Genomic DNA, 24,398 nt, shown 5'->3' with positions numbered 1-24,398 from the left:
CCCCGGCAGGGTGGGGAACCTGAAGCCTTCTGATTTAAAGGCTTTTTTAAGCACCAAAGGAGGCAAAAAAAAAAAAAAAGCTTCATCTTTCTTTGCTGCACCTCTTTTAATAAAAGAATTTGTTCTGTAAAATTTGGATTCAGTCAGAAGGCCACAGTCAAGGATCAAGAAGGCCACATGTGGCCCTAAGGCTGCAGCCCCCCCTCCCCCAAAGGGGATTTGAATCCAACTGTGATCATGCTTTAAAAAAAAACAACTGTCTATTTAAAACCATTTATAATCTTGCCTGTCTGAGACTCGCTGTGAAGCCACTGGCTTCATGTGGCATACTAAAGCCTTCTGCTTGGTCCTGCTAGTTTCAACCATACATGCTTTCTGCCTGTTACAGCCCGAGGAAGAGCAGCTGATATGTGATATCACCGGATCCAGTTCTTCCACTGATGACACGGCTTCCCTAGATCGACATTCTTCTCATGGCAGTGATGTGTCCCTCTCCCAGATTTCAAAGTCGAACCGGTCCAGAGATCGGCAAAGCCTTGATGGCTTCTACAGTCCTGGGGTGGGAGCCGACGGTCGAGAGAGTGAGAGTGAGCCTGCTGGCCCAGGTGACATGGAGGAGGAGGAAATGGACAGCATCACCGAGGTGCCTGCGAACTGCTCCGTCCTGAGGAGCTCCATGCGCTCTCTGTCCCCCTTCCGGAGGCACAGCTGGGGTCCTGGGAAAAATGCAGCCAGTGACGGAGAAATGAACCTACGGAGGTGAGGTGGAAGGCTCTTTGTTTAGTGTCCCAGTATCTGTTCGCTTTTGAGAAGTTTCTGATTTGGTATTACTGTTGGTAAACGCATTTAGGAGACACCATGGTGTAGAAAGGAATATAGGCTTTGCAAGCAGGAAACTCTGTATTCAGGGTCCAGCTCTGTAATGTACTGTGGAGATGACCTTAGGCAAGTCACCGGACCCCTCTGAGCTTTAATTTTCTCATCTGTAAAATACCTTCATTATTGTGCATAATAATAAAATATAACTGTCCTATGGTGAGTGTTTAATACACCGTAATGTTTATTCTTACCAAATTTATTGATGAAATTCATGAATTAGAAAATACTGGAATAGTGTCATGTCAAACAGTCTTAACACTAAGTTTTAAAGTGCTTTCTGAGAACTAAAGCCTCTTTCTAATGCAGAAAGAGAACATAAGACTCATTACATATCATTAAAATACTGGTATTTTTCCATGTGTCATACAGCCTTGCCCAGTGTTAGTCCTTCAGTTTAGGAGCAGGCTGCAAGAAGAACAGTTGGATTTGGCTTCTGACCACTGGCTGTCTAGATGAATTTTAGCGGGTGGTTTTAGCTCTAAAGAACGAGTGTCATGGTGCCTACTACATTTACAAGAGTGTGCCTTATTCCAAAACTACTTTCTTAATAATGAAAATAGCTGAGAGGAGGCTGACAATTGTTTTAAAACAATTGTTGTAAACAGCTCAGCTGGAGCAAATTATTGGCTTAGTTTTATTTTAAATTCCTCCACCTCCTGACAATATTATGGCCATAAGTACGTGTCAGCTGATCACATTCATTCACTCGTTCATTCAGGCAGCATATATGGAACACCGACTATATGCTAGGCATATACCTAAATAAGGTGATACCTAAACAAGGAATAAACAAGACAAAATCCGTTTCTTCTAGGAGCTCACAGTAATGCCTTCTTACACTTTCCTAATTTGCTAGTCTTTTTAGACACTTTTTTAAACAACACATTTTCTCATGTAATTTTTCAGTCCCCTGCGCGAGTCAGGTGATATTATCCCCTGTTTGCAGATAAGAAGACTACTGCAAATTGTTTAAATCAATTATCCAAGGTCAGTAGGATCCAGGTTTCTGGTCACTTTGTCAAATTCTCTTTCTATAATTTCATATTATTCTATGGTGGCATTCAGGGTGCTGACCTTAAAAATAAGTGGTGTATCTGTGAAATACTTGTTTTATACATAAGAAATCCTGGATTATATAAAAAGCAATTCCTAAACACATTCCTTCCCAGTTTTATTAATCCTGTACTTTTTTTTTTAAGCATTTACAACAGAAAATATAAGGACATAGGGTATGATCCCTACAGCCAGAATTCTCTTCCTGAAGCAAGGGTAACTTCTTGACAGAACATGCTTGTCTTAGGTGATAACAGCATCAAGGAATGAGGGCTGTTTTATATATAGCCCATTTTTCTTTATAACTCATGATGGATCCTTTTGTTACAACTTTGGTTTTAGAGCTGCATGTGTTGATCATGTAGCTCAGATGAGGAAATTAAAGCTCAAATTAAATGATTTGCCCAAGATTACATGGTTATTTTAAGACTAAATTGAGATTAGAACCCAGTTACCTCAGTTATTTATATTTTGAACGTGTATATTGTCCTGGGACCTCCTGTTTGAATTTAGGATTAAGGGTTACTTAGCACCACTGTCCTAATACCTCTGGAGATAATGGAATGAGAGCCAGGTTTCATTTGTCACTTTAATTAGTTTGGCTAATTCTTACAGTTTTACCTGCATATAATGTAACCTGAATTTCAGATTCTTTTAACGTTTTGAGTGGTAATTTTTTCCTGATCCTTTTACTTTCATAATTTAATAAACTTCCTAACTTTTATCTTCTGATTAACTCCTTAGAGCAAGGAGAGAGCAAAGTAGCCTTCCACAGAAATTGTCAGGCCTTTTTGGTTCAGATATTTTTTTATTCCACATTCTTTCATTCTCTTACCTCCTGTGCTGTTTCTTTTTGGAAATTGTCTCTCTTCCCATTGTGGTGTCTGTATGTTTCATGTATTTGTGTCCCATTTTGTTTCACCTGCGACACTGACCTCTTCCACTGTTCATTTTCAGTTCAATGCGAGTTCTTGGGGATGTTGTCAGGAGACCTCCCATTCATAGGAGAAGGTACAGAGTTCACTAACTTGATGGATTAACCGTGTCATCTCTAAGCATATACTAACAAGCATCTCATTCTGCTTAATCTATTTTTAGATAATGTCACATCTAATTCAGGCAAATAAAATACAGATATTTATTAGTTGCCAATGTCCATGTAAAATAGTTTCTTTAATTTGGAGTTTATCCTATTTTTATTTTTCGAAAAAAAATTTTAAGGAATGTTTTTTTCATCTTGTGCTATTGGTGTTCACATGACCTTGATGATAGGGTCTCACCCAACTTTTTCTAGGAGAATTAAAAGAATTGTCTATGTTATACCTATCTAATGGACCTGGGGGAGTACTATTTTTCTCTCTCCACAAAAGAACAAGAAGTGTGTGTGTGTGTGTTCATGCATAGGCCCTAAAATATTTTCAAAACATTCTTTAATAATATGAGGAAAAACTTTATTAACTAAGCCACCTGACAGTTTCCACTTCATTGCTGATGTAGTCATTTCTTAAAGCAAATAAGAGGCATAAGTTGATCTCTCAGTCTTTGAATTTGTTAATTTTTATTTGTCGGGTAGTATTGGTAAAAATAAGTGATTTATAAGTTGAGAAGTCTTTTCTAGTCAGAGTGCTGATTTGCTTTTTTACTTTTTCAAATACTTTGTTTTACTTTTCTCATTCAAAAGTTGTTAGTGACCTTTCTTCCATTGTTTGGAAAGATAACTTAGAAATTCCCAAATTAAGGTTATTATTACCGTTAGCTTCTCACATTAGGAGACATTTGTAAAGAAGTGTTTTTAACTATTAGCTGAACTTGTTTTTTGGGAAGTGGGCAAATGATCTTTCCTACTTTGTCTTTTTCAAGTGGATGCTCTCTTTAATTCCATATTGTAGGCAAAAACTGAGCTTAAATTCAGATATTCTCATGAATTTCAGATAATCATGACTCCTGTTAAGTTACCATTTCAGGGAACAAGTTGTTAAATGCCTTTTTCAGTAGAAGATAACCAAAACCTTTTGGAGATACATTTGTCCGGCTCTGTTAAAGCTCTTCAATTAGAACTTATTAAGAACATGCGCTGGATGACAAGGTAGCAGGTGACACGCTGCTGGCTGAGTCTCAGTTAGCATGTATATAATTTCATAAATGACCCCAATTACAGTTTCACCCTGAGTGAAACTATTTTTTATAGGATGTATGATTTAAAATTTTATAAAATTGAAACCTTCCAACAAATATTAAAAGGGGGGAGGGATTTAAAAAAAAATCTAGAACTTTCTAAATCTTAAAGCTGAAGAACCATTAAATATTACCTGCACTAATTGAGGAGATTAGGATACTCTCAAAAACATTCCTAATTGTGAAAGGAGTTTTCTGCTGCAAGGAAGGACAGGCATTGCAGCTTTCTTCCTGGATCCTTAGAAAAACTATTATGTCTCTCTTCCTATTTCTTCATTGCTTTTCATTCTCTTCATCTTACATTTCATCCCAGTCTTCCACATTACTGTCATATTCTGAGACTAAAAGGGATGTTTAAATCTGTAGGACATTATTTTTAAGAATGATAGTTAGGCAATTTGTGTTCAGTTATTGATTTGCCACATTCTCTTTTTTAAAAGAAGTTGGATATTTAGATAAAATATGCCTATTTATTAACTGTTTGGAGGTTTTAAAATTAATTTCAAAGAATAAACTTTGGAGTCTTGTGTGCATTTGTAAAATATATCTTGCTTCTCACACAAGTACATTGTAAGTCAGTGAAATCCACCTCACCATAATTAAGAGGTGTCTCAGCTGTGCAGTTTTACTTTCTGCTTTTGTACTTTTGAGCTTTACACTATTAATTTAATCTGATTTAAAATCATTTATACTGTTTATTTTTGAAAGGTATTTTAAAACTTTTAGAAGAGCCATAGGGTAGCTCTTACATCCTTCTACCATTTTCCCTATCTCCTTTCCTCTGCCAAAAAAAAAAGAAACCCACTTGACAAGAAAACAGACCGGTTAGAATATTCAGGATAGGTGTTTTTAGTGTCTGTAGGCCTCCCCAGCTGCAAGATTCAGGAGGGAGCTGAGTGGTTTTATTGAGTGGTTTTATTGTCATCCAGGAGCTCTGTTTTTATCCCCCTCTGAAAGAAAACAAAAGCAGAATTGTCTAAATTCACTTAGAACTTTAAGGCCCAAATTGCCATATATTTTTTAAATGATAGCTTTTGTTAATCAGAAATCCTAATTTTTCGATGCAGTTCCCTTCATATAGTACCCTGCATTTTGAATTGGTTACTTTTTTAGCTGGTTGTATTAACTTAGCATTTCCAGGCCCAGATTGTTTGTCCCTGCTACTTGAGAATAGATACCAGTACTGGGATAATCAAGGAAGTAGATAATCAAGTGGGTTTTTTTTTCTTATTTTGTGGGGAAAAAGGCTTATAAGCTTAAAAATGAAAAAAGAAAGACACATTTCTAACTCAACTCGATAAAATCTCCCCCTTTATCTTTAGCAGAATAGCCTAGTGAGTAGGGTTTGAAGGTGGATGTGAGTGTTGATGGAATATTCTTATCATGCAAAATCTATGAATTGTTTGGTGTAGGATGGATCCCTAATGGAAACACATGAAAAAACCCCGTGACTCAGTGAGCCCAGCGCAGTGCAGTTTGTCATTGTTTCTTTTGGTCCAGGATTAGAGGTGCTGTGGTAAGGGTGATGTGGGATGGTGGGGTGTATGGAGATTGTCCCTGGCAGTGGAGGTTGAAGTACTCTGAGAATATCTGATGGGAAGCCACAGGTGGGGCGGCCTCTTTGCCAAGGGTTCATAGAAGAAATTCATGGGTTTCAGTTTAACTGTTTATCCTATTAAGAGCTCATGTAGTCTTTTCTAAAAGACTATCTAGACGGACATCAAGAGAACAATTTTAAGTTTCCATGGTTCTTATTGCAGGCTTTTTCTAAATTCTCGATGTTACATTCCTAAATTTTTTGATGATTAAGTAAATCCGTCTGTCTCTAACTATGCCTTTTCTTTTTAAACCTAATAACCCCATCCCTATTTCCTCTTTTCTTCCTGCATTTCTGTTTCTTTGATGTCATCCCCAGTATGAGCTGGTGTCCCTCTGGTGTGCAATACTCTGCTGCCCTGAGTGCTGACTTTAATTACAGAAGGTATGGTATTGTCATGTGTCCAGCCACCAAACGGGGAAAATATGGCATCTGGGCTTTCGGCTTGGAGCTGGCTTCTGTGTGGCTGGGATGCGTATAGGCAGCCTGCTTCGTCTGTGAGCAAGTGTTTCCTTGTCTCCGCTGTGGGTACTGCTAACCCAGTTGAAGGGGTGCAGCCAAGAAGGGGGATGATGTACCCTGAGACATCCTGTTTGCTCAAGTGGCTGTAGGTTTGGTGTTTCTGCAGACTTGTCTCTGTGGTATGGGAGACCACTTCTCTCTATTTGGGCCTGTCTTGATTTCCCATCCTAAGGAAAACAGTGAGACAAGCAGGGCAACTAGTAACATGTACTGATTTCTGTTACGCTTCCAAATCCACCAGTCTCCTTAAATTCCAAATTCAGAGATTCCTCAGTGTTTCATATTCTTCTTTCAACTAAGCAGCCAGATTTAATTACTAAAACATTTTCAGGATTAACTTTCGAAGTAAGCATAGATCTGGTTTTCTCAGGCTTTTCAGTAATTCACAACAGAAAACTAAATTTCTTCGTCACTTAGCCCCTCCTATCCCTAGTATTGAAAATTACTTTTACAGAGACATTTACTTGTAATTAGTCATGATTTCTGTTGCCATATTGAAATAAGAAAAACAAATCCATTGTTTAATTCAACCCTGGAGAAAATAGAGACGTATGGCTTCAGTTTATAGTAAGTGATTTACAAAACGAAAAAAATAAAAAAGCAAATACAAGCCCTCTGGACTGGCATGTATGAACTTAATTGAAGCAATTATCTGTACAGTTTTCCCTGGGCAGAGGTAACTAAATAGCTTCAGTATCGCCCCGTATTCAATTCCAGTTGGTTGTTAACATGGTCAGCTACAACCAAGATCTTCCTTATTTTAAAGAAGTTTCCCCTGCAGTTGTAATGATGTGAATTATTCTGGTTAGCAGGATGTGAATTATTCTGGTTAGCAGCCCCAAGGAGGATAGATCACTGACCTCCGTCTGTTGCCTCCTGCTTACAGAAAATGGTTTGCCCCCTACAAGCTACAAAATCTTTATCACTGAAATCCCATTTAAAATACCCAACCCTCGCTGGGCGTTGTGGCTCACGCCTGTAATCCTAGCACTCTGGGAGGCCAAGGCAGGAGGATCCTTTAAGATCAGGAGTTTGAGACCAGCCAGAGCAAGAATGAGACCCCGTCTCTACTAAAAATAGAAAGAAATTAATTGGACAACTAAAAATATATAGAAACAATTAGCCGGGCATGGTGGTGCATGCCTGTAGTCCCATCTACTTGGGAGGCTGAGGCAGAAGTATTGCTTGAGTCCAGGAGTTTGAGGTTGCTATGAGCTATGTTGACACCACAGCACTCTAGCCTGGGCAACAGAGTGAGACTCTCTCTCAAAAAAAAAAAAAAAAAAATACCTAACCCTGTGTGTTTGTTTGTTTGTTTCCTTTACCAGTATCCAGACAAAAAAATTACAACTTTTAGACTTGGGAGCTTTTCGGCATTTGTTCTTTAAAGTGTTGTATGTGCCTGTCTGCAACTAACAATTCTCAGAAAGCCTGTCAGCAGTTGTTGTTTGGCCAGGTGCACGCAGGTGATCACACTCCTGGGTGATATTTGGGATTTCTGGGGTGGAAGCATACTTGTAAAGTTATAAAGGTCAACTAGAATGTAGCTGAATGCAAATTTATAAAGGTCCACTTAATGAACCCAAGGGCAAGTCTCCCAGTTTGCCTTCTGAAAGTTACTTAAGTTCATATTTTCTCTGTGACATTTAATTATTTAGTGTTAGCAGAGTTAGAATCTGCAAAGATTAATTAGTTCAAGGAAAAACACATATAAAAGATCAATAAGATAAATATGATCTGTCCATATGGTATACTGAAAAAAAAAATCTGAAAATGAATCTTAGCCGGGTCTTACACTTGGATAAATTGAATGAGGTAAGGAAATCAAAGTGCAGTGTTCTTCCTTAGCATTCCAAGATCTGTAGGGAAAGGTACTCATTTCTGCAGTGCCCTCTCAGACAGTCTTGCTAATTGACACAAATAATACGTGAGTAAGGGAGATACAATTAAAGGCATTTTGTATCCCTTTTGAATTAACTCTTGTGCCCTGTGTTTAGTTTCAGCCTCGAAGGCTTGACAGGAGATGCTGGTGTTGAAAACAAGCCATCTTCATCTCTAGAAGTAAACTCTGCGAACACCAAAGAGCTCAGACACCCCTTCAGTGGTGAGAAACGACGTGACTCTTTGGTGTCACTTTCAGAAGAAGATCTGGAGTCAGGCCAGAGAGAACATAGGAGGTTTGATCAGGTAAGGCTGAAATATTGCTAATTTGGAAAACATGTATTCTATTTCCCAACATATGACCTCATATCAGGAACATAGAAGGCAAGACTTCTGTTAGTATAAGGCTGGTAGCTATGATTACTTATCCGTTATATAATATAAAGCAAGTTTTTAGCCCTTACTACTAATTAAAGAATACCATTAATCTGCATAGATTTCAATGATCCATCAAAGCAAACCTTTTAGAATTAGGAAAGTATCCAGGATATTAAATTGTGTTCTTCTTTTTTGTCTGAGGCCTTCTTTTACCACCTCAATAGTAAAATGAGTCTTGAAGTGTGTTATAATATCATTATTAATTTTTCCAATTCTCTAAAACATATCCCAAGTTTCTTCTTCTAGGAAAAAAATTACCTTCTTACCACATTGTCCCGCAGATGACTGTTGTCTCTCTGCGCCTCCTCCTTGCCTTCTCTTTTTCACCACCTAATCATCTCTCAGTCTCCACTACTGTCATCCCTTAAATCTCCTGTCTTGGAGGCCAGGGACTTCCTTGTCAACCAGACCAAGAGACTTGTTCTCATCCTCCCAGGCCCCTCATTATCACCTGCCACTTTTGACAGTCTCTTGCTTGGGGAGTTTTTGGGTTGAGAATTTGAATTATGTGCTTTCATAGCATTCTGCCTTAATCCCAGCCCTCTTTCCTCCTCTCAGGCCAGGAGGCCTCGCATTGCTTTCTGAAAGGATCCTGGGATACATCTTAATGCCTCCAAATGAAACATCTGTAATTAAAAAAGTAAAAACACCCGTTTTTGGACTGAGGCTTGGAGTAGAAATCTAATGAAATATTTCTAAGTAAACAAAAATGTTAACAACCTGTTCTTTGATTTGGTGACTAGGATTTTGTGTAGAAATTCAATTTTTTATTATATCCTACTAAGTAGCAATGACATGACCAAATATAAATTTGGCACTGAAGGCTTACCTTGGTAATAAAATGTATCACTGACACACACGGGAAGCCTGATGAATAGCGATTGAGACCTGATGAAAATCAAACAGTAGGCCTGAAAGAATTCTGCGACTTTTTTAAACATTTCTACTTGGCCTGATACTTTGGAAAAAGTTAGAAAAAATAAGAAAAACACAGAGAATATGTTTATTGAAGCAAGTGATTTCGATTTGTTCAGACTAATGGTAACAGAAAAAGGAAGGAAGAAACAGGAATAATTTGGTGGCTACTTAGCACGGCTTTGCTAAGGGTAAATAAGTGAGTGGAAAACCTGTAAAACAAATTGCATTTTAAATTTATAGAATTCTTTGGGAATCATTTGCAAGACCAGGTAAAATACCAAAATAGTGGGTTTGTGAACAGAATCATAGGCGGAGAGCCAATGTATCCTTTCAGATTCAGCTCAAGCCCTATGTATGAGAACTTAAAGCCCATTTATAAGTGACTTGCCTGAGGCCACGTAACTGGCTGTTAGATGAACAGTACAAAACTCGAAGTTCCTGACTGTTAGTCTCACTGCTGCTTTCCTTGTCTTTGAAGTAGATGAGCTTTAATGAGGAAATGAGGATGTTTTAATTTTCTTAATATTGTTTATGTGATACCTTTCCTGAAACATGGAATTTGAGATGTAACCCTATATTATACTAAGTGATGTTACTTCCCACTGTTGTCTTTCTAGAATGGACTTTATGATTTAGTCTATCTAGATAAAGTTGTCAATGTTTTAATGCCTTGCTGGGCTTTAGCCTTCCTGGAGCCCTCTACTATCCCTTGTTTTTTATCTTGTGTGCATCCTCACAGTGGGTATTTGAGCTGCTTGTATCTCTCTCATCTGGACAAGTTATCTGTGGCCAACTTCCCGTTGAAAGTCTTTGCCTTTCGCTGAGGTCATTTTTCAGACCTCACAGTTGTATTTGAAACATAGCAACTGTTTGCCTCAGATTCCATGGTTACATGTGGAACAAGCTCTAAATAACCAGAAGTCTTTGGCCCAGTTGAGACGAGTTCATGCTGGTAACGGATTTTCATTGCTTCCCTGTCAACATGTGTGAGTCATAGGGAGACAGATTTTAGTCTACAATGCAGGGCAGGGATTAACAATAATTAAAGTTAGTTAACAACTGGAATGGGCTCTCTCTCTCAAAAGAGAAGGGAGCCCCTGACTACCAAAAGTGTGCTACGCACTATGTGACTGTCTTTTAGAGATATGGTAGTAGGAACTTCTGCAACTGATTGGACTACATGGCCTTGAAGCTGCTGTGAATTTACTGAGCGAGTGAAATTATCAAATTTCAGTCACCCTCATGTTCATACAGAATCATTCTAATCTTAGAAGAGGAAATGAAAGAGAGATAGGCTTCTTTCCAGATACACTGCTGTTCTGCTTATGAGCTTGAAACACTTTTTACTTGCATCTCAGTTTCCAGCTCTTTAAAAATTAGAATAAGATTGCTGATACACTACTGTATCTCTATAAGGTTTAAAGAGACAAGGTCTCCCTATGTTGTTAGGCTGGAGTGTAGTAGCTGGCCACAGGTGCGTTCATAGCACACTACAGCCTTAAACTCCTGGCTTCAAGTGATCCTCCTGCCTTTGCGTCTGAAATTATTTTTATCTCATTATACACTCAGCAGATACTTATTAAGCACTTGTTAAGTTTGAAACATTGTTAAATGCTATAAGGGATACAAACCACTGTAAAGGATAGATATTCCAATTATCCCCATTTTATAGAAGAGAAAACTAAGGGTCAAAAAAGCTAACTAAGTAACTTCTGAGGTTGAGCAGCTATAATTGGCAGGGACAGACTTGAATCCAAGTCTGTCTGACTATGAAGCCTGCTTTAACCACCTTCTGTACTGCCTTATTTCACTATGTTGTATCTGAATGTAAAGTTTTGTGCTTATCTAGAAGTATGAGAGCAACTAATTACAACCTGTTCTTCACTTTTTTATTTTATAGGCATGTCACAGATCTAAGCAGCAGGGATTTAATTACTGTACATCAGCAATTTCTTCTCCATTGACAAAATCCATCTCATTAATGACAATCAGCCATCCTGGATTGGACAGTGAGTATACTACTTTTAAAAAAACTAAATATATCATGTCTTAACTACTTTTCCTGTGATTTTTCTCACTTTAAGGCCCTATAACATTTTCTTTCAAAATTTCTTGAATGGCTCAGCACTTAAATAGAAAAGGTGAAATAGAGTTCAGCTTTTGAATCTTCCTCCTTTTGCCATCTTTCATTAAATTTATTATATTCTTGGGCATAAACTTGACACACATTTTTTAAAAATTGCTATTTTGAAGTAATTTCAGACTTCAAAAATAGTTATAAATAACCTTCATTGGGGGAGGAAAAAAAGTTGTAAAATGGTGCAAAGTATCTCCATATAGTCTTTACCTCGAGTCCCCATATGTTATCATACTTCTTTTGCCAGCCTCTCTCCCTCTCTTCATCACTCCCCTTAAAGGTTTTTTTCTGAAACACTTAAGGAGTAAGTTATAGACAATAATCCTTTACCTCTAAATAATTCAGTATATATTTCCTAAAAAGAAAGATATCCTCTTAATATTACCATAATATAATTATCCAAATTAGGAAATTATTACTGATAAAATTATTATCTAATATGCAGACCTTGTTCAAATTTCAAATTTTCTAACCTACTTCTGGGTCCCATAGCCAATCCAAGAACATACATTGAATTAAGTTATCATGTCTCTTTAGTCTCTTTTAATCTGGAAATGGTCCTCAGCTGATCTCTGTCTTTCATGAGCTTGACAGTGGAGATACCTGGCAGAGTAACTGGCCTGAGTCTTCCAAAATGTCAAGCTCAAGAAAAAAAAAGCGAGACTGAGACACATTTTTAGTTAGTGAAGCAAGTGTCAATAGGATTACAGCAGAAAGTGATTAATGGGACTGTGCAAATTCAGATCAATTGGCTGTGACAGTTACATAGAGATTGTGTGGCATCCCATAAACATGGGTTGTTTGCCAATAATAGATGCTCAGAAACATTTGAATTGGATAAACTTTTGCCACAAAAAAGCAACTTGTTATTTGGGACCCCCCCCTTTTTTTTTTAGTTTTAAAATACTGATTTTTTTAATGAGTAATTGCAGTGTGAGATCTTGATATAAAGCTTAAATTCTCATCAAAGAGGGAATGTGATACATTACATTTTTTACTGAAAGAGCTTGTATTTGGGAGGCTGAAGCAAAGGAAATAAACATACTCTCCTGGTGTTTCTGGGGTCTCTTCAGATGTAATCTGAAGTTTCAGTTACATCTCCCTGATGTAACTCAGTTTATGACTTGGTGACAGAAGTAGATGCCCTGCACTGATAGAATGTTCTGTCTCATTTCGTGACTTACTAGAGGTCTAATTTTTAAAATTTTAACGGTGAAATTAAGACATAATGAATGATTCTGTTAACTTTGTTCTTGTTTTCATATGATTAACGTTTCCAAAACAAATCTGGTCTGTTTGACAAATGGAACCTAGCCTAATGATAATTTATTATCAGAAATACAGATATGACCTCACAGAACTGTGACAGAAATAGCTTTTCCTGTTTTTGTTGGTTTTGATTTTGATTTTGTTTTGATTTGGCTTTGGGTTACAGGTTTAGCTGGTAAGGAATGGAAATTGTAACTAAATAGTTTATAGTGGATTTGATGAGCCAGAATGCTAGCATTCGGTAGCCAGAGAAGGCCAGGAAGGCTCTCTAAGTGAGATGTGACAGCTCCTCCCATGACTAGCACATGTTGTGTCCTCGTGGGCATTCTCCTGTAGCAACAGATACACTGTACCGACAGGGTGTGTCCCACAGAGAGACCTTTTTCCTGTACTATGTGATACACTCTCTTCCCTTGTAGGTGAAATGCTTCATTATTTTTCCTCCAAAAAACAAGATTGTTTTTGACTATATTTTCAGTTGCTAGCCACACACTATAAATAATGCAGCTAACTCCCAGAAAACAGTGTTCTAGAGGTTCTGGCACATAAAGCTTCTCCTCTTACTGCTGAGAAATTTTCTGCTTAGCTTACTGAGGAGACCTGATATCAGTTGTAGACTGCCATCAAGCTTTAAGCAAGGGTTTAGTCCTTTCATCATTCTGATGTGTAGTGTACATTCCATGTTGGTTTGAATGACAACTAACCCCACGTATATCCCTAAGCTAGCATACACTAGAGTTGAAGGACTAATCGACTCTAATGTCACTGTTTCTCCTTAGTCCCTCCCCATATACAGTTACGTTAGTTCCCCAACTGTATTTCTTATTCTGCTCTAGAAACACAATAATTTTTTCTGGAAGTTAGTTAAATATTCCGACTGTTGCAAACTAAAACTTGTGTCAGTGTCTGTGTGATGCCTTAAAGTATCAGGATAACTGGATATTTCACATTCTGCTACGGGCTCAAGTCTCCATTTCCAAATTGCTTAAATAGTCTGCATGATTCATCTTTGCTCATGCTCTGCCTAGCTGAAATAGTGTCATAATTAAAATTTACAAGTGATTTTAAAGCCTAAAGTGTTTGGGACACTTAAAATGTTTTAACTGATGTTTTATTGTGAGCATACTTAGTGGCTATATGACTTTGAGCTTGGTACTGGATCTTTGCCTCAATTACTTCAACTGTTAAATGGTGATAATGTGATATGGCTTAAGTGTGAGTTTATTTAAAGTCATTAGCATATCTTCTGTCACTTAATAAATGTATATTATCATTATGGAGTGCTGTAGTTCCTAGTGACCGGAACAGTGCCACGGTTCGTTTTTCTCTGACCAGAGTTTAAGCAGTGTTAAACTAGAATACTGTCTCTTGTTGTCTAGCATATGGCTGTGTCTTATGAGCATGCTTGCAACGAATTTTTTTCTAAAATCATCCTTACCTCACTGCTTTCCAGTTTTTACCTGTGCGCTGTTATCTTCCTTCTAAAGAAAGTACTTGCTGCTTCTACTACAGTCTTTCACAGCTGTTAACATTTGAGCATTTCTGAAAAATGTGTTTCTACTGAGCTGTTGTCTGGAATATCTTGTTGGGTAACTCACTAAATCAGAAAAACAGACAAACTTACAGCATTATTTCTAAGCTGGGCTCGGCTTCAAAAATCCATTGATGTAGAGGGAAATACTGAGTAAAAAGGGTGACTAAAATATTTCTCTGTCATTTTCTGAGTTGGAGAGGAGAGGCAAGTGGTGGCTTATTTAGGAACCACAGAGGACAAGAAAGCTGCAATAGTGCCTGTCTTGGATTTGCTGTCTTGATGTGGGGATGGGGGACATGCTGAAATTGACTTGCTGGTTGGTTTTTTAGTGGATCGGAACAGCAGGGATGCTGGCTCTGTAGTGAGGCGTAATGCCTGGGAGGGCTGCCCTGAGTGCAGCCGCTCCAGGAAATGTGTTCACAGCATTTCTCCTTCTTGCATCAGAGAGGATTAGTTGGAGCTCTTCTAGCGTGTTGGAAAACTTACAGTTTCTGGATAGAATTTAAAAATAAACTTAATTTTTACATATACAGAATAATCCAGCTATTACTGATGATCCCTTTCCAAGGCTATAGTTTTAAACTTTTCATTGATCTCACCCAAAGATGCTTCAAGTAGTGGAGAAACTACTTGATTATATCCCTGAAAGAACTCAAAGCTCTTAGTGGTGATAATTAGTAGTGATAATTTTGGAAGAGGGGTTGTACCCATTTGATGTTTTAATCTCATATGCTTCTGCATGGGATTTCATTTTCTCCTTCATTTTGCATGGTTTATTACAGGTTGAGCATTCCTAATCTGAAAATACGAAATTTGAAATGTTGTAAAATCCAAAACTTTTTGAGTGGCAGCATGATGCCACAAGTGGAAAATTCCACACAAAAGTATTTAACAAAATTACTAAAAATATTATATGAAATTACCTTCGAGCTATATGTATAAGGTGTATATGAAACATAAATATTTGATGTTTAGACTTAGGTCCCATCTCCAAGATTATTTGTATGCAAATATTCCAAATCCAAAACCCTTCTGGTCTCAAGCCTTTCAGATAAGGGATAATCAACCTGCATCACAAAGAAGAACACTTGCCCTTGGAGTCATTGTTATACCTTCACTCCTTGGCATGTGAGTTTGCTGAGTTTCTTATGCATGTTTTGAGAAGAGCAATAGCTTGTAATTATATCGCTTGCATTAGACTGTGAAAGTTAAGGCCATCTTAAGAACTAAACTGTGACATTTATATGTAATATGTACCAGATCTAAAAAGATAAATGGTCTGTGTGACCAAAGATCAGAGTGAGCCTATGGAAAGTTAGGTCAATGCTACTGAGGATATTTTATCTCTATTTTCTGTGCTTTTTTCCCCCCTCTCTCTCTCCCTCTGTGGACAGTGAGATGGGACTTTACTGAAATACATAAATATTCTTAGCATAGTTCTGTTTGGAAAAGATAACATTAACAGACATGTCAGAAAGAACAAAAATCTAGTCAGGCAAATATACTTTTTATTGATCTTTTCATTAAATGATAAGGCTGGAAAACATGCATATTTGTTAAGTACATATATATAAATTTCAATTCAAGTACATATATATAAATTTCAATTCAAGTACATTATAAAATTGAATCATCGTGTTACCAAAATATGTCCTTTCCATATATGTTGGAGATTTCTATATGTCGGGGATATTCATGAAATAAGGTTTTTCCCTATGATAGGTAATTTTGTGACACAAGAAGGGAATGCTCTTAAATTCTGGGTAGTAAGGCATTTCATTTTCATTTTCTAAATTTGCTTCACATTTGGAAATACATTAGAACACACATTATAATGATATCTTATTTTGCACAGAATTATCACTGTCTAAAAAACGAGTGTATGTGTATTTGTATCAACACATCTTTGATCTCTGTTAATTGCAGTGGCTGCAGATAGCGAACAGCACTTACGTTTATCTGGGGTGTGGAGTGGCTTTCATATTGAGTGGGTGCAAGGCTTTCTCTCATTTTATTTAGGACATCAAGATTCCAGAAAAATTTCTTCCAGCCTAGTGAAGAAAAATTCATTTATTAATTTGTTTATCTAGTAAATATTTGCATATAATTGGTACTGAGAAACTCTTTGCTGTGCACCAAGGTAGACAATGGTGGGAGAGGGATGAACTTACAGATAGGATTCTGTTCCTCACCACACTTACAGCCTATGGACAAAAGAACAGTGTTTCTAATAGAAAATGGTAAATTTTCTAAAAGAAACATTTGATATCATACGATTGTCAGATTTAAGTGCCTAGAGAAGGCTTGCTGAAGAGAAGTAATATCAAAATTTAGACCAGCAGGAAACTAGGAATTAGCTTGGTAAATTAGTATGTGGAAAGCAAGACTGAGGAATTTGAACTTCTTTCTTGAGGGCAGTGGAATCATTTAAGTTGCTTAAATTGATCAATTAATCGATGACAACACTTTAGGGCAGGCGTCCTCAAACTACGGCCCATGGGCCACATGGTGGTTTTGCCCTTTTGTTTTTTACTTCAAAATAAGATATGTGCAGTGTGCATAGGAATTTGTTCATAGTTTTTTTAAACTAGAGTCCGGCCCTCCAACGGTCTGAGGGACAGTGAACTGGCCCCCTGTTTAAAAACTTTGAGGACTCCTGCTTTAGGGTGAGCACACTGAAAAATGTATTGAGGAGGAAAGGCTAGTAGATCAGTTGAAGACTTTTACAGGCTTCAAATAACATTAGATGGTGTCCAGAACCAGAGCGTAAAGCAGGGGCAGGAGTGGAGAAGTCAAGGTTGATACAGCAGTCCCCAGCCTTTTTGGCACCAGGGACCGGTTTCATGGAAGACAGTTTTTCCACAAGGGGTAGGGGCAGCTCAGGCAGTGATGTGAGCCATAGGGAGCAGCTGTAAATACAGATGAAGCTTTGCTTATGGTGGGGTTGGGGGACCACAGATCTAGAAGACAAAAGTCAGGAAGCTGGGTGAGGTGTGATACAAAGACTCAGGGGTGGTGCCCAGGTTTCTGTTTTGAATAATGACTTAGATGTTAGGTACCACTCACCAAAGGAAGGAACACAGGGGGAGGAGCAGGTCTGCAGGAAGACTTAAATAAACTGCCACACTGTGGAGTTTCAGGGGCCTGGGGAATATCCACCCACAGGGAAGCAGGGAGATGAATGAGTCTAGAGTTCAAAGGAGGGATGTGGCTTTAAAATTCGAAAAATGAGAGTAGCCAGCATAGTGTATGCAGATTGTCTGATAAGCAGTAGGAGTAAATGAGGAGATTGGGGTGAGGGAGAAGAGAGGCAAATATAGAATGCTGGGGAAATAACTTCACTAGATGCTTTCCATATCCTTTTCAGGAAGAAAACTCCAGGTATGAATTGTGACTGTTCTTATTTTCATAGTCTAACAAGTACATAGTTGCTGGGTGAATTTTCACTAAATTGCGTTAGAATTCTGCATATTCAGAAAGGAAGATGAAAATGTAAATACGTTTCACCTAGACAGCCTTTCTTGGAATCACGTAGGCATTATTCTGTTTCAGCAAGGATTCGAGTGCCTTTTACTTTGTCCTGGCATAATCTGTGCATGCTCTAATGTCTTCTGTTAACCTACTTCTCAGCTCAGCCGCAGACGCAGCCAGCAAGGCGGATCTCCTTCTCCGTCAGCATCTCTCCGCTCCTCCTTAAGTCTAAAACTCTCTTTTCTCTTGGCTCTTCTTATTCCAGTGATGAGGAGGAGGAGTTGCATAGTAAGTAAGCCACTTTGGTGTCCAGTGACTGTTCTTCAAGGTCTGACCAGCTCAGAAAATGCTGCAGGCTTGGTACTAAGAAATTGTTTGGGGACTTTTCTCCCCTTGCATGCCATCTTTTGTAAATCATTTGTCTTTCTGCTTGGCTGTGAAATGCTTCGGATAGAACAATTTCTGTCTTTTGTACACTCCTAATACTGATTCCAGAGCACAAGATGTCTTTCCAGCACACAGATACCCTCAAAGGCATACGGGATGTGTTCCCATCCCAATTTGTACTCTTTGTCATATTGTGTACTAATTTCACAAAACTCTTCATTTGACAATGTACATTTTAATTTCCTTGTTTCATTTTTCTGTCTCGTGGGACAGATATCTAGATAATCCATTTGTGGTATTTGACAGCTATTGTTATACTTTTTTTTCCCTCCGTTTTAGACCATTTCTTTAAAAATGCCTTTCCTTTAAGATTAGACCATGTGGATTAGAAGGTAGGAGTTATATATTTGTTTCTCTCCTACTTTCTCTCCTTTTGAACTTTTATTTTTCAGTTTTTTGAGTAAGCTGTAGGTTTCAGATGAATACACGAATTCTTACTTGATAATACCTAATTTAAAAACTTTATGAGGTATCAGTTTTGGTAAACTTGGAAAGGAAATGAATTTCCCCTTTATGAAAATCACTGTCTTCAATTGTATGAGATTTCTAGAATAATTCAGGATTGCTATTTTTAATGAAAAAAGCATTTGTAGTAGAAAGTTAAATAAATAATAAATTGTTTTCATTTTATGAAACTAATATTATTAGTCTATGACAGTTACAGTATCTATATAGATTATTGAGCACCCTGATTCCTTACCACTTGCTGACTCTATGTTTCAGCAATATTTAAGTCTTGCTCAGGCTGGCATTTTTATTAATATATTGTTCTTAAAGGGAAATGCCTTATGCACAGTAACATAAACAGTTAATTTGGTTTTAAATGGAGGCCTATTATTTTCACTATTAAAAGATGTGTGACAAATAGACACAAAATAGATAATCACATTATGCCAGTTGTTATAGGAGAAAAGCTGTGAAAATCCAATTTTGAGTGTTCAGAAATTCTCAAAGCTGTTTCATCTCAAAGTATTTGCAGTATACTGGGAAGTAGCCGGGTCAGGGTGACAAATAAACTAAAGTCCCAGTAGTATTTCTTCTACCATTGATACAGAACTATAATCCCATAACAGTGTTGATCACTCAGTTAATCCAACATGATGGAATCCTAAAAATATAGAACCTTGAAGAATGCTTTGAATCAAACTTCTAGAATTCCTCAAAATGTGTTCCTTAAACTCAAAAATGCCAGTAAGAATTATGTGGTTGGGTTGCTTCATGGCCAATAAATTGAGGAAACTCTGGGTTAAGCAGGTTTAAAATGCTACTGCATTGAATTTCCAAGGCAGTGTTAAATACACTGTTTCCCAAATTAACTAGGAAACCATAGTATGTACAGGACTGTATGAAACATTTCATGAAACTAGTGTTCTATGGAACACACTTTGAAAACTATTGACCATGTCCATCCAGTAGTTCCAACCAGAAGTCCCTGGATGTAGTATAATAGGTCTGCAGGTTATATAGTGCCTTTAAAAAAATCTAGTTGAAATATATGCCTGCAGTTACACTTACAGGCTACCTTTTTTGTCTGTAATTTTCTCATGGAAGTAACAATGGTTGTTTCATACTCTTAGATGCTTTGAAAACTTGATGACATTTTTAGGAATTACAGAGGCATAGGTAGATTAATCTCTGTTTGCAGAGCCACATCCAAAAGTCATAGTAATTGAACTAAAATTTTTTCCTCAGTGAAAAAATTGGAAATCCTTATAGGAATTACAGATTGTCTTAGTATTCAATCACATATTTGTTTAATTTATTCCACAGAAATCTATAGGGAGCTTTTTCTTGGCCACGCTTTGAGTTGGTTGCTATCTTTATGCATTATGGATTTTATTTTTATTTTCTTCATATTACTAGGGTGGTAACTTACTAGGTAATTGCCTCAATGTACAGCAGAATCCTGGCGGCCTGAGAAAATTTAATGCTACTTATATCATTGAAGGCTCCTTGGGTGGAAAAAGTTTGAAAGCCACTAATTATACAACCCTCTGGATAGTTTAAGTAAGCTAAGTCTCCATGAGGTTAAAATGCTGGTAGTTTCACACCTAGATCATGCAGAGCCAGGGGATAGATCTCAGATACTTTGCTGATCTTTCTCCCTCACCTGGCAGCTGTTACCATATATCATAAGTGAAGCGAAGACTCCCAAATGGGGAAAAGGATAAAATATAGAAAGCAAACTTTCAAAGACTTAGAATTTATTTCTAAAGTTTCTTATGTATAATAGTATCACTATTGTTATCAGTTTAAATTGCTTGGTAATAACTATGGTTTTGCATTTCTGTTCAGAATCTAGAACAGTTTAGGAGTTAGAGTTTTAAGTGCTAGTAATGTGTTATAGAACATCTTCAGATCTCTCTCAGGTTAAAGTTTTGCTAACAGTGATCTCAGAAATCCTTGAAGCCTACCTTGAGGAGAAAGGGTGTGTTTTGTCCACATCATAACAGTAGTTATACAGAGCAGCCCTTGTCTACCTGGAATATACATAGAAAGTATTAATATTTCTATACCTGATCTCCTAAATGGTTTTATCATTGTGTGATTGAGGGCCTGCTCTCATCTAAGTCCTCAGCAGTTCAAACGTTATTAACATGTGCTAGGTCAAAATAATGATAGTATTCCTTCTACGTTTTCTGCTTACTACCCTACTGTCTGACTTAGCCTTATGATTTTAATGACCTGCTTCAGTTATGATCTGATAGTTACGTAAGGAAGAAGAATGCATCTGCCTCATTCTTCTTATCACTGTCAACCTGTTTTATCTCCCTTATTTCACAGATGAAGAAATGAAATCCAAAGGTCTCATCTCAAGTTAGTGTCAGGGCCAAGACTTGATAAGCCAGCTCTGATGCTCTTTCTTGCTTGCTAATCTATTTCTAGGAATTCTCAGGAAAATATGAGATTGGCTAGATTATTACGATAGAAATATATGAAAGCAGGATTAACAGTGGCAAAATAATGACATTCAGTTTCCTACTTTATACTTTTCCTGTGACATCATCTGAGAAAGATGGCCTTTGGAAACTGAACATTGATAAGAACAGGAATTAAAAATGCATCATGTGTGTTTAAGCATTAGAAAAAAATGCTTTGGGTTTTTTTTCAATTACTTGAATCCTAGATTAATTTTGTTTTCTTTATGGGAAATTCACTCCCTATTGCTACCTATTTCTAGTTGTAATTTGAGGGTTTCAAGTTTATTTTTTCCTTCTTTAGAAGGAGACAGCACCATGCACTGACTTTCAAATGCTATTTCTGCTTTAGCTGTGTTATTGGAAATGTTTAAATATTTTACCTGTCATCAGGGCAAAGTCCTTTTTGTTCTAACTTTTCCTCTTCATTTTTTGTTTTCTAGATTCTCGGCCCTTCCACACCACCAGTGCTAATCTGACTGAGAGGTACTATACATTGCTTTTGTTACTCCTTTTCCTGACATAAAATGAAAGAAATTTCAAATCTCTTAATGGCTTTTAATTAAGTAAAATAAGTAAATTGAGCTCATTGGTGAAAGCACCATATCCTAGCCACTGGAACACCAGGGAGTCGAATTTGAACTCATTGGGTTCTTCCTTTAGTGATAAATTTGGAATGATAGTTAGAAGTGGTTTTCTAATGAAGGCTATATCTCTTGAAATTAGTATCTTCAGTAGTTTTCTGCTTTTATTCTTTATACTGTCCTCATGGTAAAGATAATTGTTTGCATTTATTAATGTGATAATTATAATATATTGACAGAGAATTTATGCATACTTTGCTTATGGGGATTTTTAATTTCTAAGTCTAACAACATTTTCTTTCATAGTATATATACATTATAAAGTTCATATGTTGCTGCTACCAAGTAAATGAATTGATTCTTTGACAGCAAGCAAAAGATTTCTATTCTGACTCATTGTTTATTTTTATATTTCTCTTTTCATGCTTATAAAATTAAATGCTCTAATTTAAGCACAAGCGGGGTTCAGATTGTTGCTCTACAATTTTTTTTTAAGTTGCCCTCCTTTTTACAAAGGCATTGGTTCTGACTCAGTGATTCAGAACCCTCACAATGAGTGCTGCTCTTTGTACTGCTTTCACATCTAATTCATTCTTGCTCCTTTCTAGAGCAGTGGTTTTCATACCCTTTCCCCTTTGTCTTAGGGCAGGCTGCTTTGTTTTATAAACAACACTTACGTATAACTAGACTTTAGCTGTTGCAGAGCACCCCTCAGGCCCTACTCTACCTGCCCTCTCACAGAGGCCCTGAAGGCGAACACTGCTGTTACCTGGGGAAGTTCTAAAATAACTGTTCTAGAACACATAAGCAAACTAGTATAAATGGATTCTTTTTCTATGTAATGGATTATTTACCAAAGTGCCCAGCATTCTTTAAGGAAATAAACCATTGTAAATTTCCTAAATTCAAAATATGTCCATTTTGGGTGGACTTAGATTTTATGTAGGCTTCCTGAACAAGTAGATGAGTAATCTGAATCTGTGTAAAACTCCTAAAATGGATCTTTCTACAGTCTGCCTCAGTTCTGCCTGCCATTCAATATATTCCCTCCTAAAATTGTGCATAGCTACATGAACAGTCCACAGTCTTGATTGTTGGTTGTGCCAAAGGTTACAAAAGATGTGTAACCTCCACTGTTAAAGAATTTGGATATGCAGTCAGTCATAAGATTCCTTGTTTGCAACCTTTATTAACAAGTACCCTGTCATTCCATTACATACATGGATTTCCTTTCAAGCACCTGTTTGTTGCAAAGAAGTTTGTAGATTGAGTTTTAGATTAAGAGATTTCTGATAAAGTAATTAATGAATAATTGACAGGCTCTTTTTAACATCAGATCACTGAAAATCCATAGTTAAAAATAAATGATGGATAAAAGAAAACTTAGCCTGGTTTTGACAACAGAACATGGGGATTGTGGCATACTCTGTTCTTAGATATTATTGTATAAGATCATTCAGCAGCCTCTGTCCATCTTTTATTCTGCTTGCCACTTCCGCGGTCCTATAAAAACAATCTGCCTTCTTGTTTTATTTAGTATAACAGAAGAGAACTTCAATTTCCTGCCACAAAGCCCCTCCAAGAAAGATTTTGAAGGGAAGAGTGGAACAAAAGTTAGTCGTACCTTCAGCTACATCAAGAATAAAATGTCCAGCAGTAAGAAGAGCAAAGTAAGTATCGGTGTGGGCATTCCTCTGTGTCCACCTTATTTAGTTATCAGCTGGATCCTGTCACAGCCTGCACATCCCAAAACTAATTAAATGATAGGAATGTACATGGAAATAAATTCAGGGTTACTCTCTGAAATAGCCTAATATTTGGAAGAAAATAACAATAGGAAGGAAAAATAGCAGCAAGAGGTATTGCCACTTACTGAGTTTTTACTATATGCTAACAACTTTGCATGTATTATCTCATGTAATCCTTTCAATAACCCTGTAATGTAGGTATTATCTTCCTTTTCTAGGAGTGAGGTACCTTATCTGAGGGTGAGCTCCTAATGTGAAGAAGAGATTCAAGCCCAGATCTCTTTGGTTTCAAATGCCATACTCTCAACCACAATGCTTAAATCAGTAAATCAGATTTAAAATGCAACAGAAGGATATTCTGCCAAGATCAGGAGATTAAATCTCCTGTAATAACCTCCATAGAGAGAACTACTTTTTGGTTTATGTATTTCTAATTTTTTTCCAATGTATTTGTTTAAAAACAGAAAAGTTAACTTTTTCACACCTATTCCATTTCAGTTCCATGGAGAAAAACTTTCTGCCTCCTACTTGCCCACACCTCGTTCACCTACCCGCACACCTTCCAACAAAATAAAGAAATAAGTAAATAACATGTGAAATCCATTAAGGAACTCTTACAGGGAATCACTTTACATATGTGTGTGTGTAGTATACACATTTGTGTACAAAACATACCTACTGAGAAGTAAGGGAATAAACATTAAACTCAAGAGAATTATCAAGAATATTGTTATAAAAGTGCACCCCCTTCTCCCTTACAAAACAGGGCACCAAGCCTCTCAAGTCCTCAACTAAGTGGGCTGGTAGAAATACAGCCAGCATATTTT

The 24,398-nt window shown here is 37.2% G+C and overlaps 1 protein-coding gene across 14 annotated transcripts in view; it reads left to right on the top strand.

Annotated features, from left to right (window-relative positions):
* The window catches only part of AKAP13 (A-kinase anchoring protein 13), a 298,777-nt gene that overhangs the window by 221,408 nt on the left and 52,971 nt on the right, over positions 1-24,398 (top strand). For 7 of the 14 annotated variants that reach the window (XM_012774215.3, XM_076004772.1, XM_076004771.1 and 4 more), the window contains 7 exons: positions 389-759; positions 2,890-2,943; positions 6,023-6,088; positions 8,224-8,413; positions 11,364-11,472; positions 21,683-21,725; positions 23,361-23,493. In XM_012774215.3, coding sequence (XP_012629669.2) covers positions 389-759; positions 2,890-2,943; positions 6,023-6,088; positions 8,224-8,413; positions 11,364-11,472; positions 21,683-21,725; positions 23,361-23,493 — 966 coding nt within the window. The remainder of the gene's footprint in view (positions 1-388; positions 760-2,889; positions 2,944-6,022; positions 6,089-8,223; positions 8,414-11,363; positions 11,473-21,682; positions 21,726-23,360; positions 23,494-24,398) is intronic. The other 7 variants (XM_076004782.1, XM_076004778.1, XM_076004781.1 and 4 more) reach the window with 3 other exon arrangements.

This window comes from Microcebus murinus, chromosome 7 (assembly GCF_040939455.1).
Source record: "Microcebus murinus isolate Inina chromosome 7, M.murinus_Inina_mat1.0, whole genome shotgun sequence".
NCBI classification, from domain to species: Eukaryota; Metazoa; Chordata; class Mammalia; order Primates; family Cheirogaleidae; genus Microcebus; species Microcebus murinus.
This window is presented reverse-complemented; position numbering and strand designations above follow the sequence as displayed.